Source organism: Elephantulus edwardii, unplaced genomic scaffold (genome assembly GCF_000299155.1).
Source record: "Elephantulus edwardii isolate Elephantulus edwardi_28Jun2011 unplaced genomic scaffold, EleEdw1.0 scaffold00057, whole genome shotgun sequence".
In the NCBI taxonomy this organism is placed as follows: Eukaryota; Metazoa; Chordata; class Mammalia; order Macroscelidea; family Macroscelididae; genus Elephantulus; species Elephantulus edwardii.
The window spans coordinates 6,612,575-6,629,726 of NW_006399807.1; the positions used below are offsets into that span (position 1 = coordinate 6,612,575).

General features: G+C 43.6%; 1 protein-coding gene across 1 annotated transcript in view; it reads left to right on the plus strand.

Moving 5' to 3' along the window:
- Positions 1 to 11,139, plus strand: part of MGST3 (microsomal glutathione S-transferase 3) — a 33,367-nt gene extending 22,228 nt beyond the window's left edge. Inside the window, exons 2-6 of the mRNA XM_006887377.1 lie at positions 3,956 to 4,079; positions 5,298 to 5,371; positions 6,514 to 6,571; positions 9,114 to 9,186; positions 10,894 to 11,139. Coding sequence (XP_006887439.1) covers positions 3,963 to 4,079; positions 5,298 to 5,371; positions 6,514 to 6,571; positions 9,114 to 9,186; positions 10,894 to 11,027 — 456 coding nt within the window. The 5' untranslated portion in view covers positions 3,956 to 3,962 and the 3' untranslated portion in view covers positions 11,028 to 11,139. The remainder of the gene's footprint in view (positions 1 to 3,955; positions 4,080 to 5,297; positions 5,372 to 6,513; positions 6,572 to 9,113; positions 9,187 to 10,893) is intronic.
- The last annotated feature ends 6,013 nt before the right edge of the window (positions 11,140 to 17,152 follow it).

Genomic DNA, 17,152 nt, shown 5'->3' on the forward strand with positions numbered 1-17,152 from the left:
GGAGGGACAGCGCAGAAGGGGAAGGCCCCCTTTGAGGTGGATTGATTCAGTGATGGGTAATCGGGATGGGTGTATCGGAGATGGTGCGATTGGCACAGGTCAGAGCAAAGTTTAGGGATGTTGTACATAGGGTCACTATGAGTCGCAAGAGACTCAACAGCACATAACAACAACAACAAAATTAAACTCTGTGCGAGGGAACTCTGGTGGGCTAGTGACAAGGAGTTGTACTGCCAGCCCGTGGTTCAAGTGCAACAGCTGTTCCTCATGAGAAAGATGGGTCATTCCCTTCCAAGTGATTTCCTGCCTCAGAAAACCTGCTGGGGAGTCAGCTATAAGTCAGTTATAGCTCGACACACATAACAGTGAACTATGCTAGACATGATGCCAGGCAACACACTTCTCACTTGGTGGCCATTCCCCAGAAACACCTGAAATCGCAGCTTGCTTCATTTAATCCATACATGTCGACTGAGCACACATTCTGTGCTTGGATGGATGGGAGGCTGCTTGACAAGCAGCGCTGCTCCCCATGGGAGCTTTGAGGCCCCAGTAAGTGGCTTCTTTCTCTACTTGTAGCACCAACACCATCGGTGGTAAAAGGCAGGTTGTTGAGAATTTAGGAAGCAGGACTACTCACTTCGTGGGAGTGGAGGTGGTGTTGAGAAGGGTGTCCACAGAGCTTCCTGGGCGTTACCGCTTCACCCATTCAGTTTCTCTTGCAGGCAGAGACTCAGAAGATAAGCATGTTCCTGCCACCCAGGGACTCCTGCTGCCCCAATGACTGATCATGTGGTCCTTGCAAACCACTTTCTCCAGTCTGGGTCCCAGATATTGTACATTCCCTTTCATATTTACTTATTGCTCCATCTAAATCCCTTTTCCTTCACTCTACTGTCACATTATGTCAGTGTGAGGAGAGTCACTTTCACTAGGGTGTGAATGTCTAACAGGTGTCCCCTTCCACGCTGCCTATCTACTTTAGATAAGAGCTCAGAGATAAGTATTCATTTCTAATTGTGGAAAAATTTGAGTAGCAAATTTTCTGTCTTCCCATCTAGCTTCTGTACATCAAACCATTACAAAGCCGAACAACAGAGGTCACTGACTAAGCCACATTAATCTTGTCTTTGGGGCAGCTGTAGTGTTTTGAGGGGGATGGAATTTGAGAACCTGGACTGGTCCTAGAGTTAGTAATTGACCGGGTTGAGTGTCAATGTCCTTTCTGTATAAATGGAGCTCATGGGAATTTTATGAAGATTATCATGGAATGAGAAATGCTGTACCCCAGTATGCTGTCCTCAGGACAGGATCTGGAGGTAGACTCTCCTTGACCTAAACCTTAGAAGGCAAACTTAGACCTAAACCATATATGCTTTACTGTATTATCCTTAAGCAGGTACCTTCAGATGCTTAGAGGTCATTTCATTCTAAATGGCTTGTTTGGCTCAACTGTGCAGAACTCCTAGGGTGTCAGGTGGGCAGAAAGGCACAGGCCCTTCTACTTATGTTTGAAAAAGTGTTCAGAAACCACAGGGTATACTAACTACTGCTGCAGCATCCTCCTGTAGTTGAATTTTCCAAGCTTTGAAAACTTATAGTACTAAAAGTGAATGCCAGCAGAGGCCCTTGGAGGGCAGGGGAAGGCGCCGTGCTCCCTGGCCAGGCAGCTCCACCCGGGTGGGTGGACGTGGTGGCCATTCCTGTGCTGAGTCATGGGACAGCCCTTCCCTGTGTGGCCCACGCTGCTGGCCGCCCCATCCTCAGAGGAGCAGCAGGACGACTCATGCTTTGGCAAAGCGCTCGTGGAGAAGACTACGGAAAGGAGACAGACAAGCACTACTGCGAGCCGGGGCAGGCGGGCAGAGGAGTGAATGCATTTTTATGACTTCAGCCTCAAATGTTATTTCCCAGGCCTAAGAGAGACTTACTTTGAAAGATTTGACATACTTTCTAGCTCCAAATTCTATCTTGAGAATGGTAGAACTACCTCAGTGTCTTGTTAGGCTCTAAATTTTCAAATGGGACTAAAAAGAGACTTTGAAAGCAAATGGATCTGAATTTGAATCTAAATTTTGACTCTGGTGCTTTCAGTCTAAGACTCTGGGAGCATTACTTCACCCCAGGGCATCTCTTTTATGGAAAATAGGGCTAAAGAGTCTAAGGATTGTTAATGTTGTTGTTCAGTAAGGATTTTACAGTAGGGAGGTCCTTCTAGACTTACAGGAGACAAAAAACCTCCCACTGCCACCCAGTGGATGGTGTAGAACTGCCCCACTGGTGTCCTAGGCTGTACAGCGTTACAGCTCTCCCATGGAGCAGCTGGGGGATCCAAACCACTGACCTTTCTATCAGCAACCCACTGACTAACCCGCCATGACTCGAACCTAACAGGAGAGAGAAAGCCAGGTAGAAAGTTTCAGGGATGGAAATAAAAAGGCAGAACAGCCGCAGGAGCAGAACCCCTGGCACCACGTTGAGCACGAAGTGCAGCCAGTCAGAGATCCAGGGAGCCTTTGTAGCTGTTTCCTTATGTCCTGCCCCACACTGGTCCAGCCTCCGTCTGGCTATCAGCACTTAATGTGCTTGGCAGGGCAGCACTAATTTATCTTGTGCTGACTAGGACCTCCTCTCAGCAGCCAGGTTTTATCACCTGGTGCCCATTCTCTTTCTTTCCTTCTATTTTATTCCTGGGGCAGGATAGTAACTGACATCTCGAGCATGAATAGAAAAGCTGGAATTAGCTTTATCTCAAAAAGCTTTATTTGGAAAATTTTCATGCATACCCATAAGTTGCAAGAATTTACATTTTTCCATCTTGGCTTATAACTTCAGCAATGGGTGTATTTCTGAGTAAATTGCAGACGTCACAGTACTTCCTGAGGTCAGTTTTGAAGTGAAGATTGGATTGAATGGGCAACAGTGAGTTCCCACAGCTACCTGAAGCTGTTTAACTTGGCAGCATGATGGACTTTAAAAACACTGGAGCCAGAGTTCTGGTGTCCTAGTGGCAAAAAGCTGCGCTGCAATCCCGAAGGCATGCGATTCCAATCTACCAGATGCTCTGCTGGAGAAGGAGGAGCAATCTCTTCCTGTACCCATTGGGTCTGATTCGATGGTACACACACACACAAAATAATGAAATAAAGAAAACACTGGAGCCCAGACCTCACTGTCTTGTGTGTTCCTGCTACTCCAGCATGTGCCCCAGGACTGGAGGGGGCCATAGAGCCGTACCCTAACAGTGTCCAGCATGAGAGAAACAAAAACACAAAATTATAAATGCTTGTGTATACCCCGTTCTGTATGTACTCTATTTCTTTTCTTTTTACTTTCCCTTCCCCAAGTTTTCCCGAGTTTATCTTTATCCAGTTGGCTGTACACTAAATGGTTTTTTGTGTTTTTGTTGTTTTTTTCTCATTCTGTTATAGGGGCTATATCATTCGGCAACATCAGCTATGGCAATGGTATAGATAAATCTCATAATGTTGCTCAAAAGAACCTAGGCACAAAAGATGCTATGATATGTATTCTGTGTGTATCCTAAGTGAATCCATTTTAAAATCCTATCTTGTGATATACTGGCGTATCTGTACCTCTTTCATTGTCCTCAGTTGGGAAGCAACTCATAACTGTGCTCCATTGTGTGTCTGAGGCTGTAAATAGCACGAGAGGAGGTTGCCCCTCTTTTTCCCTCAGAGCCACATGGTAGATTCGAACTGCCAGAGAGGTACGGGCTTTGGATCAGCAGCACACCTCATCACAGGCCATGCCACCAAAGCTCCCTTCATTCCTCTAACTAGTCCTGGGCGTCATCAGGTTTCTTCACATCCCCTTTGGTCTGTCAATGAACGTTTGCTGGTACCACAGCGGTACATTCCTCAAGGTGCACCTGTGTGGTATTGTGCTCACAGCGCTGGGCATGGCGGCCTGACGTGGTCTTTCTCTTCCTCAGAGCCAAGATGGCTGTCCTCTCAAAGGAATATGGTCTCGTGGTTTTAACCGGTGTCGCCAGCTTCATGATGGTGGGCCATCTAGCCATCAATGTCGCCAAGGCCCGCAAGAAGTACAAGGTGGAGGTGAGTGGGCGCACATGCTGGTGCTTTGGTAGACTTGTCTGGGGCCATAGGCTTACTTGAGAACACGTTCTCACTTGCGGAGGGAGAACAGAAGAGCTGGTTACTAGCAGTGGCAGGTTCAAAAGTGAACCTGCTAGAAATTCTGCCCCTTTGCAGTAGTAAAGAGTCAAGATAGTTCTGAAGTATCTCCGGGTAGGTTTTAACTGCCAACCTTTTGGTTAGTAATTGAACACTTAACCATTTGTACCACTCCTGAAAGGCAAGTCATGCTGAGATTCTGGCAGAATGCTTTGGGGCTGAAAGCTGTTTGTTAAAATGAGTGGTATTTTCTGCAGAGTTCAGACGCAATAGTTGTCTCTTGGCATACCACTCAAATAGAATTTCTTAGGTTGATTTTCCTGTTTTCCAAGTAGAGGAGAAATACATGGTGCTGAGGTTTAAGCTGGGCTTGGACAAATAAAACACAGGGAGGAGGTCTATTAATACTTCTTCAGTTCTTGCTACTCAAGAAAGGATAATTACTGAGGCTGTCCCTGGTGAGCAATTTTAAAAGTCTATTTCTGTGTAACAACTTATAATTAGACTCCTTAACTCAAACCTCTTTTAAAGTTTTCATATGCCATTTGCTTTTTAATGGATACTTAGACTGACATTCTCACAGTCTGTTTCTCTCTTCCCATTAAGGGAAATCTTACTAGGATATATTTGATGACTCTTGGGAATATGTCCCTGTGGGGTCTTTATATGCATCTGAAATACATCGTTGATGGCTTAACATCGATGAACAGCCTTGCATGGGGCACAAGCTGCCTCTGTCTCCTGCACAGCTAACACCAGAGACATTCACACGTCCTCCATGGTCACTCTCATCCACAGTGACTCATGCTTGCACACTGTACTCCATGCAGTTTTCAGTGGCTGATCTCCAGGAAAGAGAACCCCATGCCCCTTTTTCCATGTTGCCTCTGGTACTCTTAACCTCCAGCCTTTTGGTCACAATATTTTCATAACCGGATACTTGAGGAGGACAGATCAGTTCTTCCTATGTGTAGAGACCCTTTGTTACTATAAATGTTTAAGAAGAATTTGAATGCTCCTCCAGCAGTAGTACGCTAGAAGATGGTTTGGGGCTAGATTATCTTTAAGGTAAAGTCTGATTCCACACTGAATGTTCCTCTTGACCATCTGGACTAACCATAATGCACTTGGCTTTGACAGTATCCTACCATGTACAGCACGGACCCAGAAAACGGGCACCTCTTCAACTGCATTCAGCGAGCCCACCAGAACACGTGAGTGTTGGCCTTGCCGGCCACCGGAGACACCTGCCCGACACCTCAGCACTTGTGCTGTTCACTGAGTGATAACTGTGATCTGTGATAACAGTCGTGGATGCTTTGTAAAAAGTGTAATAAAAAATTATGAGTGTTGGGGAGCTCTGGTGGCCTAGTGGCAAGGATCTGCAACTACAATCCCAGAGGTACACGGTTCGAATCCACCAGATGCTCTGCCGGGGAAGGAGGGACAATCTCATCCTGTACCAGTCAGATCTGATTTGACGGTACACTCATGCAAAAATAATAAAATAAAATTTAAAAAAATTAAAAAAAATTATGAGTGTGAAAATAACTTAAAATTTTTATTAAGGAAAAATTAGTTGTCAGAATAGGATATTCTTTTTGAAAAATTAATGTGGTATTACCCTTTTATACTTATAATATGTCCTCAGATGTGGAATTCTTAGCCCTGGAGTGCAGAGACTTTGAGGCTTTTAAGAAAACTTCTCTAATTTGTCAAGACACCTTCCTCATCGGCTTGCTAGATTCAAGGCCCTTTCACTCAGTGCCCTCTGAGTTACCCCTCATCCCCCACAGAACAGGACTCAGTGTATCACTGTGGTCTGGCCTTCACCACTGCCAGCACTCTACTCGAGAGTTCTAACTTGTCAAGTGAGACCATAAGGGGCCGGAACACCCCTTCCAGCCAGCCTCATGCTAGTTCCAACTCATGGTGCCCTCTGTGTGTCAGAACAGAACCATGTTCCGTAGAGTTTTCAATGGTTAATTTTTTTAACTTAGGTGCCACTGACAAAACTTGAACTTGCAAACTTGAATGGCCTTTCAGCCAAATGTCTTGACTGTCTCTAGTTCTCAGTTCTGCATCTCAAAACCAAACATATTCCCATCAAGTTGATCCTAACTCACAACATCCCTCCCTATAGGGCAGAGCTGAGCTACTCTGCAGTGTTTCTGAGACAAATTTTACGGAAGCGGACTGCTAAGTATTCCTCCCTTGGAGCACCTGTTGGGTGTGAACTGCCACCTTTTCAGTCAGCAACTGAGCATTAAACACTGTGCTACCAGGGCTTCTCTTAGTTCTGCATGGATACATTTAAGTGGGGCACCTTTTAAAAGTTTCTGTCTCTTTCTTTTAGGTTGGAAGTATATCCTCCCTTCTTATTTTTCCTCGCTGTTGGAGGTGTTTACCACCCGGTAAGTTTTTCCACTGCATTTTTCATCTATTTGACATTATTAGTTCATTGAGCTATGGTCAGGGAAGAAGGAAGGAAATAAACATTTAATGAATGTCTTTAATTTCCCGGCACCATGCTTAGCAGGATCTCATTCAGTTACTTCTTAGGGTGTTCCCTAAGGTAGATAGTAGTTCCCCGTTTCTTCAAGTACAAAGCCTCTTGGATATCCTGTGACTTTCACAGGGTTAGATCGCTTTAGAGTTGAAGAATCTGAATTTGAACCCAGGTCTGTCCCATCCCAGAAAGTTCATGTTTGTGAGATTTTTACTTTATTTGTTCTTTCATGCAACCTGTGTTCACTGATCCCCTGTGTTCTCAGCAGTGGACATAACAAAGACACCTGCTTTTTTAGAATCTGCATTTTATGCCTTTTAGTTAGAGGGTAGGGAGAGTGGTAGAAGGTGTAAGTACCACTGAGGAAAACAGCAGAAAAGAGGACCCTGGCCTGGTGAGGGGGCGGCGAGGGGACAATTTTGAATAGGGTGATCAGGAAGGGAAGGCTTTGTTGAGGCAATTAAGCAAAACTTCAAGTAAGGAAGCCGGTGCTGCAGATTTCTGAAGATGTTTTCCAGGCAGGAGAACAGTAAGAACAAAGGCACTGAGGCAGCAACTGGCCTGGCCTGTTTAACAAGCAGTGGAGAGACCAGGCTGGCCTTACGGGAGACAGGGGACAAAAAGCAAAAGATGAGGGCAGAGTAGCATGGGACTCATCACGGGGCCTCGTGGGCCACAAGAGCCCACGTTGACCATAGATCTGGTCTGCGTTTAAATGTATTGAAATAGAACAAGGTTGTCTATCTGGGTTGGTTGCCATTGGGGTCTTACCTTGGACAGAAAGTGTTTCCTTTTCAGGAACCATGTTATCCCCCTAATCCAGGTTGTAGTCAGAGCACTGGCCCTTCACACAGTGATTCCAAGCCTTCCTCTTCCCTCTGGTCTGCACCTGAACAGCTTGGTTTTGTTATTTATTGAAAGACCAATACGTCAGTAGTTCATGACCCTGAAGTCCCGTGTCTTTTCAAGGAGCATCAGTTGCTCCTGTATCTTGGATAGAAGGTGCTTTTTTCTGGTGCCTCATGGCAAATGGTTAATTCCAACTTGGTCCCAGTAGCCTGGTTGTTGTTGTTGTTAAGTGCTGTTGAGTTGTAGACGACTCATAGTGACCCTATGAACGAAAGACCTGGACACTTGTATAACTTTCGTCCTTTCTCCGGGTTGATAGGGTTTCCAAGCTTGTTTTAATCAGGTAGTTTAATTGGGTAGTTTTAATTGGCTTGTTTAATCCAGTAGCCTGGAGCTCTCTAAATTCAGCATCACTCAATGCCCACCTCACCCAGACTCCTATCCCCCTTCCCGAGGTCACTTTACTCATTCTTAGTTCTTAAAACTACTCCGAAACCAAGTGCCCAGGGTGATGGAATTATCAACATTATAATAGGAAGCAGCCTGGCAGAGCCTACAGCTTTTGTAAATAATGACGTAGAGACTGGGTTTTTAATTTTAGTTATTTCATACTCCTACTGATAGTTAACATTACCCTAGGTTAAATAAACAAAGATCATTAAGCATTAGCTTTGCCACCTCTGATAGCACTGTTAAATTAGAAAGGTACCTGGGGATGGATGGTGACGTGCAATGTTCCATATCCTCACACAACCTCTTCCTTACTCCCTTCAACAAGAGATAACTAGGATAGTGCCCACATTGGAAATGTCTTCACCATACACAACGTTCTGTTCCCTCTTCTCAAGAGTGGGAGTGGGGAACATGGCACTTTCTCCCGCTGAGTCCACACATTTCCAGGTTCACAGTATGATGCAGTCTCCCGGCCGTTTTGAGGAAGCCACACCTGTGTGTAGCCTACAGCACAGCTACTCAGATCCCACCCAGCATGGCTTGGCTAGCGATAATACAACAGCAGCAGCTGTAGTGACAGCACGTCTCACATCTGCGGCCCCTTTAGATGCAGCAGGGCTTGCCCTGGGTCCTGTCTCTTGGTTAGTGTCCTTAGCTGTCCCTGTAGACCACAGGCTGGCCTTTCCTCCTGTTCTAGAGTGCTTTCTCCACCCTCTCGATCTTGCCAGTCTCCAGCTTCGGGCCCACAAGCATAGAAACATTACAGAGCTTTGATTTTCCTGACTGCTACAAATAATTCTGCCTTCACTTTGAGGGGAAATTTTTTTTCCATTTCCGGAAAATGACTTTATTTTTGCTGAAACACTGTGTGATCAGCCTTAAAGCAACTCCCCAGCCACTGCCATCGAGTTGATTCTGACTCTTAGTGACCCCGGAGGAGCAAGCAGAACATCTCCACAGAGTTTCTCAGGCTATAAATCCGAACAAAAGGCAGACAGCCTCATCTGTCTCCCACAGAGAAGTTGGTGGGTTTGAATTGCTGACCTTTTTGGTTGGCAGCTTTAACCCACTCCTTAATTATCCTTTGGTGTTAGTAAAGGTTCTGCTTCTCTTACACAGACACTAACTTAATACTTTTATTTTAGCGAATAGTGTCTGGCTTGGGCATGGCCTGGATTATTGGACGAGTTCTTTATGCTTATGGCTATTACACAGGAGGTAAGTACATATTGGCGTTTGCCAAGGAAACACATTTAAAATCTTATGCTACTATACTTTTCTTTTTAGCAGGGCTCTAAGGAAGGAAGGAATAAAATAGGTTGATACGTAGGTGAAAAAAAACTATCCTATTCTTTGTTGTTTTGACCTGTGATAGAGTAGTTCTAGGTGACAACTGATACTCTAAAAATTTGTTTGTATGCTAATAAGCATAAGTTTATTAGTCTATGATAGATATTATTAGGCCTTTTTATAGATAAGGAAACTGAAGCTTAGAAAGATTAAAATGCAAGGTTACAGAGCTACTAAATATAAACTTCTTCTTGTTGTATGTTGTCTGGGAACCAACACACAGCTGACCCTCCAATGGGTTTTCAGAGGCTTACATGGCCTAGGAGGAGATTGCTCATCTTTCTCCCATGGAAGAGCTGGTGGATTCGAACTGCGTGCCTTTGGTATAGCATTGCAGCTCCTTTACCACTAGGCCACCAGAGCTCACTAAGTATAAACTAGGAAGCCAAGATTCAAACCTCCAGCCATCATTGTTCCTCTCCACTCCTGTGGTGTTGTTACTGACTGTCCTCAGTCAGTTCTGACTTGCAGCGATCCGTGTGTGCAGAACAGAACTGCTCCATAGGGTTTTCACGGCTGGGTGAAGTCTCCAGAGAAGCTTCAGGATGACTTTAGAATGGCCAGCCTTTTGGCCAGTAGTTGAGCCAAAAAATTTAAATCTTTGCTTCTCCCAGAGACTAACTTAACTACTAGTAAGTTGTATGTGCATCAGAGAGAAGAGGACAAAGTTTTCTTGGCTCTACGTTGTTTAAGCTTCAGAGGCCTAGTGATTACAAGTTGCACTACCAACCTAATGACAGGTGATTTGAATCCTTCATCTGCCCCTTGGGAAAAAGATGGACAGTCTCCTCTCCAGCAATTTACTGGCTCTGAAAATCCACTGGAAGGTTAACTTTGAGTTGATGCTGACTTGCCAGCACATAGCAACAACAACATAAAATCTTCATTGAAGGAGGAAACACTCCTTCCTTGAAGGGTCCTATAACAAAGTTACTTTAATTTTGTTGTTGTTGTTGTTATTGTTATGTGCTGTCAAGTTGCTTGTGACACATAGCGACCCCATGTAAAACAGCCCTGAACCCTGCTCTATCCTGAGCTAACCATATCGTCTCTGACACACCCACCCCATAACTCCAGTCACTGAGTCAATCCATCTCATCAAGGGTCTTCCTCTCCTGCACTGATCCCTCCACCCTGCCAAGCATGATGTCCCTCTCTAAGGATGTCCCTCCTTGTAACATGTCCAAAGAATATTAGACAGAGCTTCAGAATCCTTGCCTCCAAGGAGCAGCCTGTTCTCACCCTCTCTAGGGTGAACTTGTTTTCCTAGCAGCCCATGGTATATTCAGTACTCTCCTCTAGCACCACAGCTCAAAGGGATCAATTCTTCTTCTGTCTTCCCTAGTCATTCATTGTCCAGCTCTCTGATGCTTAGCATGTAATTGCAAGTTACCACCTCCTAATTTTCTAAAATCCAGCAATATTATTGTGACAAATTTAGACTCCTTTAGGTTACAATTGGTTAACCTCATGCAGCTAGCTAGCCAGTGGACATCCCTACGGTGCCGTGGTAGAATGACTTGTGGGTGTGGAATGCATCGCAATTCCAGATAACATGTGCTCTCTCTTCTACAGAACCCAGCAAGCGGAGTCGAGGAGCCCTGGGGTCCATCGCCCTCCTTGGCTTGATGGGCACAACCGTGTGCTCAGCTTTCCAGCATCTCGGCTGGGTTAAAACTGGTTTGGGTGGTGGGTCCAAATGCCATTGAAGAGTTAGAGGTTTAAAGCTTCTCATTCATCTTGAATGTCTTACCTTAATTTTCAGTTACATAATTTTTTTTTTCTAAATATAATAAAACCTGTCTGGCGTCAGCCTCATACTGAAACTTCCTGACTATATCACTTTTCATTTTGAGATATATCTATATATATTTTAAGTCTCTAAAATAAATGTCCTTTCTGCACTAGGTAAGAAGGACTACCCCTCCTCACGCTGTTGCTGGATGCTTAACACGTGAAGTTGAGAAAAAGCCTTTATGATGAGAGGTTCAAAATTATGCCACAGTAGTAAGAAATTGGAGTTCAAATTAAGTCTTTTAGTTGTTATTGTTGTTGTTATGTGTCGATGGCTCACTTGTGGCTCATAGCGACCCTAAATCCTGCTCTATCCTGTACCAATATTGTCTCTGACACACCTGCCCCCAGTACCCCAGTCACTGAATCAATCCATCTCATCAAGGGTCTTGCTCTCCTGTGCTGTCCCTCCACCCTCCAAGCATGATGTCCCTCTCCGAGGACCTGTCCCTCCTTACAACATGTCCAAAACATGTCAGACAAAGCTTCAGAATCCTTGCCTCCAAGGAGCAGGCTTGTTTCACCCTCTCTAGTATGTTTGTTCTCTTAGCAGTCTATTGTAATATTCAGTACTTTCCTCCAACACCACAGCTCCAAAGTATCAATTCTCCTATCAACCCATAATTGCAAAGACTATGGACGGAATCATGTGCACCTTAGTCTCCAGACTGACATTATTGCTCTTCAGTACTTTGGAAAGGTCTCTGACAGCATGCTTTCCCCCATGTAATTGGTCTTTTAATTACCTGGCTGCTGTTGCCAAGACTGATTGTGGAGCCAAGCAAACTAAAGCAGTTAACAATATCAATCTCTTCACTGTCTATCATGATGCTGCCAATCGACCTAGTGGTGAGAATCATACATAGCTAGGATATAAGATTACCTCATCATTTGTTACAAGTACTTAGGACAAGAGTAAAGGGTTATGTTGCTTTTTGGGTGAAAAGACAGGGTAATGATAGGCAAGGCTCAATGTTGATTAATGTATAAGTGAATTATAAAACATAATGCATGAGAACAATTGTATGAAACATAGTATGACGGAGGAATACTGTGAAACACAATGTATATGAACTTTGTAAGCAAACCAATAAAAAAATTTTAAAAATTAAAAAATTTAAATTACAGAGTAGAGCAACAAGCTAATTTTAAGATGAAACTTAAGGATAAATTTGATTAACCCTATTTAGACCATAATCAACGTCCATGATAACAGCAGTCAAGAAATAAAAAGATGGGAAAATCTGTTGTCAAGGAACTCTCCAAAGTGCTAAAGAGCAACGATGTCAGTTTAAAGACCAAGGTGGACCTGACTCAAGCCATGGTCTTTTCGGTTACTTCCTATGTATCTGAAAGTTGGACAATGAGTAAGGACAACAGAAGAAGAATCAATGCCTTTAAATTGTGGTATTGGAGAGGAATAATGAATATCCCATGGACTGCCAAAAGAACAAACAAGTCTATCTTAAAGGAAATACAACCAGAGTGCCACATAGAAGCAAGGGTGGTGAAACTTCATCTCAGAAACAACCAGTCCTGGAAAACGAAATCATGCTGGGGAAGATGGAACATTAGCAAAAAAGAGGAAGACCCTCTAGACAGACCGACACAGTGAGTAGAACAATGGGCTGAAAGGGATCAGAGATCAGGAAGATGGCACAGGACAGGGCAAGGTTCAGATCCATTGTTCACGGAGTCACTATGAGTCACAGCAGACTCAGTGGCACCTAACAACAACAACAAAGTATTTGGATACAAGGACCTAATTGTATACACACAAATGAAGGACATGGTTAGCAAAAAGTGAGAGACCTGGAGAACAACACAAGGTGGAGAGTGAGATAGCTGCTCCAAATACCAATGGAGTTATAATACCGAAAGTGTAGGCTCTAATGCTGTGTGATCCGGTACAGAAATTAACAAAACAAAAGGTCACTTCAGTCACACAGTAACCATATTTGTACTTGATCTCAGCCAAAATGCTGAGAAACAATTGTAACCACATTTGTAGCAATCAGTAGCTTATGAGAACTAGGGATGGGGGCAGGGGTTGTTGTTGTTTTAAAAGATTTCTTTTAATTGATTTTCATATACTAATTTATTTACATTGTGTGCCATACAATCATTCATATACACTATATTCCATCTAATTATCATTAATCTATGCCTACTTATTACACAATCTTTTCAAGTCCTAATTGAATCTTTTCCATTTCTTTCCCATCCTGCCAGTCCACCCACTAAACTCTATTATCCTAGTAATTTCCACCCTTCCCCTTTGGGACATTTATACACCTTTTATTAGTAGTATTCTATTTTTGTAACAATGGTCTTATGCAGTATTTGTGTTACGAGATTTTGTTCAATCAGCACAATGTCCTCTAAACTCTCCCATGTAAATAGTATTTTATGAAATCATTGCTTCCTAAGACCAAAGGATAGGTTTTGAACCCAAATCTGACTCAAAGTCAGACTTTTCCCACTGTATCATTCTGCTGTATAAGGAGGCTGAAGTATTACAGATACTCTATACTGAGAGGGGTAGCCGCAGCCAGATGACCACCTGGGCTCACAGGTGTCTGAGGGGAAAATCAGATTGGATCAGAATATATGTGGACCAAGAGTAGTTTTATTAGTTTATTTGGATCAAAATATGGAAAATAAGGACTATTGTTTGTAAAGCTTTAACTTTTCCTTTCTCACATAAAAATGTCATTTTATGAAATTATGGTGCTGATAATGAATGACAATTTGGGGGGTGGGGGGTGGGGCTGTTCCTGCCTTGAAAAATATAAAGAAAAATTATTGTCAGCTAAACTGATTTGGTTTTTAAAATGTCATCTTGGGGACGACTTGCTGCGTTCAGATTTTTATGTATAAGAAACGGCACCTGGAGGGACAAGAAAGCTTGTTAAGGTTTCCTTTCTCATTATTCAAATTACAGGCGTTGGCCAACCAAGTCAGAGAAGGCTTGGAAACAAAATCGATTACTCACCTTTGTTTGAAAGTCTTAACTCTCATTGCCATCCAGGGGGGTTCAGAGCTGTACTTCACATGGGAGCAGACTGCCATTCTTTGTCCTGCAGAGCAGCTGGTGGGTATGAACTAGGAGAGGTATGGCCTTTGGATCAGCAATAGAACTTCCTACCCACTAAACCACCAGAGCTCCCCAAACAGGTGTTTTAAATTTCCTTGTCAGGTGGAGAAAATATTGGCCCAAGTACTGTCACCAGTAACTGCTGATTCATCAGCATTGTGTGTTTCAGAGGGTCAGCTGATCTCCACACTTTCTAAATTTCATTAGCGATAGAATTCAGAAAACCATGCCTGGCCTACTAAAAAGTCTAATTTGTCCATTATATACCTAAGTTTCCCCACTTGCAGGTAGCTTTGGGCACGTTTATTTACCCCCTTTACAGCTCAGTTTACCTAGCTGCCAACTGGGGATAATGATGATTCGATTCCTGCAAAGTTTGTGAGGATCAAATGAGACATACAGGGTCTAGCTGGGTGTTCTCTAGCACTCCCGTTCCAGCTCAAGATCCGGTAGGGAGGGCACTCGCGCCACCTGCTGGTGGAACTTCAGAAGCACTAGTTGAGCAAGTGGGCAAGCAGGTGACCTTCATTCTAAGGAACCCTGCACCTGAGTCCTTGAAATGTGACGTAGTACAAGCTAATTTTTTAAAAAATTTAATTAGGTGGGTGCAGCAAGCGGCTACTTCATTTGGATAGCACAGCTGTAAAGCAGCTTGGCTGCCCATTAAATTCACCTGGGGAATTTCTAGAACTTCAGATTAAAATATCAGTCTTTTAAAAGTTCATTTAATTCTAATGCACAGCAAATGGTGAAGATCAATTGTGCTTCAGGAATGCTTGGAAAACTTCCATGCGTGTGAATTAACTGGCCTCCTCGCTGCTGTCAAGTTGATTCCTACTCAGAACAAGTTTCTTTACTCAGTTTCTGAGGCTCTAAATCTTTTCAGGAAGCAGCTGGTGGAATCAAACTGCTGAACTTTCAGTGAGCAGCAGTCCTAATATACGATACACTATGCCACCAGGACTCCTTGAATTCTCCACAGGACACCACACTAGGTGAGGTACAGCATCAGAGAAAACGAGGACAACCCTCAACAAGATGGATCAGCACAGTGACTGTACCAATGGGTCATTATCATAATGAGTCACAGTCGACTAAAGGGCACAGCAGCAACTAATTAAAATGCAGATTCTAATTCACAGGTTGCTGGACCACATCTTGCCCTACAAATCCACTGATTTTTCATACATTGCATACTAATTTACTATGAGTGACAAGACACTCACTGCCTTTAGAGTTTACATTCTAGTTGGGGGAGAAAAACGAGTGATAAATGCTTGACATAAAGAAAAATAGTGGTGGGATAAGATGGGCTACCGTTGTAGCTGTTAGTTCAATTCCAATTGAGGGTGACCCCAAGAATATAGACCAGAATTGCATTTCACTGGGTTTCAAAGCCATGACCTGCAGGGAGCAGATCACCAGGTGGGCCTGTGACCCAAGGTAGCATCTGTGTGGATTGGTAATCCAGTTTTTATTTGCACCATCTGGGATCCCACTTTCAGTCTGGAGGTAAATACTCAGCTTTGGGCCTTATGAGGGGAAATGTGCTCCAAGAGGAAGAACGTCCCCAAGGCAAGAACGTGAGGCTAGCAACACAATCCCCCAAAGGCTATGTACACCACCAGAGCTCCCTATGACAAAACAAGGATCCATTACAATAAATGCCAAACTCAGACCTATGCATCCCAGAGGAGCTCGGAGTTAGTTTCCAAGGTGGAAACTCCAATGTGGTAAAAAGCAGGGAGAGGCTCAGGGTCCTCCCGGGTCTATAGAAGTGTCTGTTTACTTGACCTTCTAGCCTGCCAGATTCTTGCCTTAGCAAGGGCCCTTCAGGAAGCAAGAGGATCCTTGTGACAAGAAATAAAGCAGAAGCAAAGAAAGAAGGGGTCCAGTGGTCTCAATCAGTACTGAAAGACCTACCCAAGTTAGGAACTGTTTATACATGGAATAAAATCCAAGTCAGAGATCAGCTATTGGAAAATGTGAGGTAGCACTAGTTGCTCTTGTTGCTTTAATTTTATGGTTTTTTTAAAAACCCCTTATATTGGCTTATGGTTAAAAACTACATCCTTATATTGGCTTCCTCAGGAATCTCACAGTCCAAGAAATCTTGAAATACACACGAAAAGATGTAAGATGGACCTGGAAACCAAGCAAGTGAGACAAAAAGAGGGATGCTGGTGGTTAAGTGTTTCAATGCCAACCAAAGAGTTGTTAGTTCAAACGCAGCAGCTGCTCTGTCAAAGACAGTTTACTTCTATGACTATTAGAAACTTGGAAACCCGACAGGCCGTATTCTACTAATTTTTATAGGATCATCAATCAGAATGGACTCGATGGCCATGGACTTGGTTTTATAGACAGTTACCATCCCATTTCTGTAACATGCACCCAAATGGGACAGTGGTTACTTCTAGGAGGGAAAAGCACTTGGGAGAGGAAACGCAAAGGGGACTTTTTTGCTTCTTGTTTCTTAAAAGTCAGCCAAAATAGATTCCAAGAAAATTTAGCTATAGTACAACTTCTTCAAATCAGAAAAAGGTCTGGCCTTCTGGCTATGTCAATGTTCCCCAAAGGGTTTTGTAGATATTCTCATGAGGTGCTTTATCAACAAATGAAAAAGGATTCTCGATCAGGTATAACTAATGACATCATGGAATACACCTTGGACCATGGTGGTTTAGATTCAAGAATCAGGAAAAGTTGGAAAACGTCCAGGTTCTGGGGTCCCAAAAGTCTGAGTCTGAATCCTGCCCAGCTGACTGGCTTGGAAAACCAGGACTTCCTAGACCCCACTTCTCCAGAAATATGTGCCTAACTCCTGCCTTGGGCTGACTGTGAGGAGAGAGCTGCTTCCCTTTCTCTGCAGACAGACTGTCAGAAGCCTGTCTTCTCCTAGAAGGGTTCCACTGTTCCATTTGCTCAAGGGTAAGATCATTC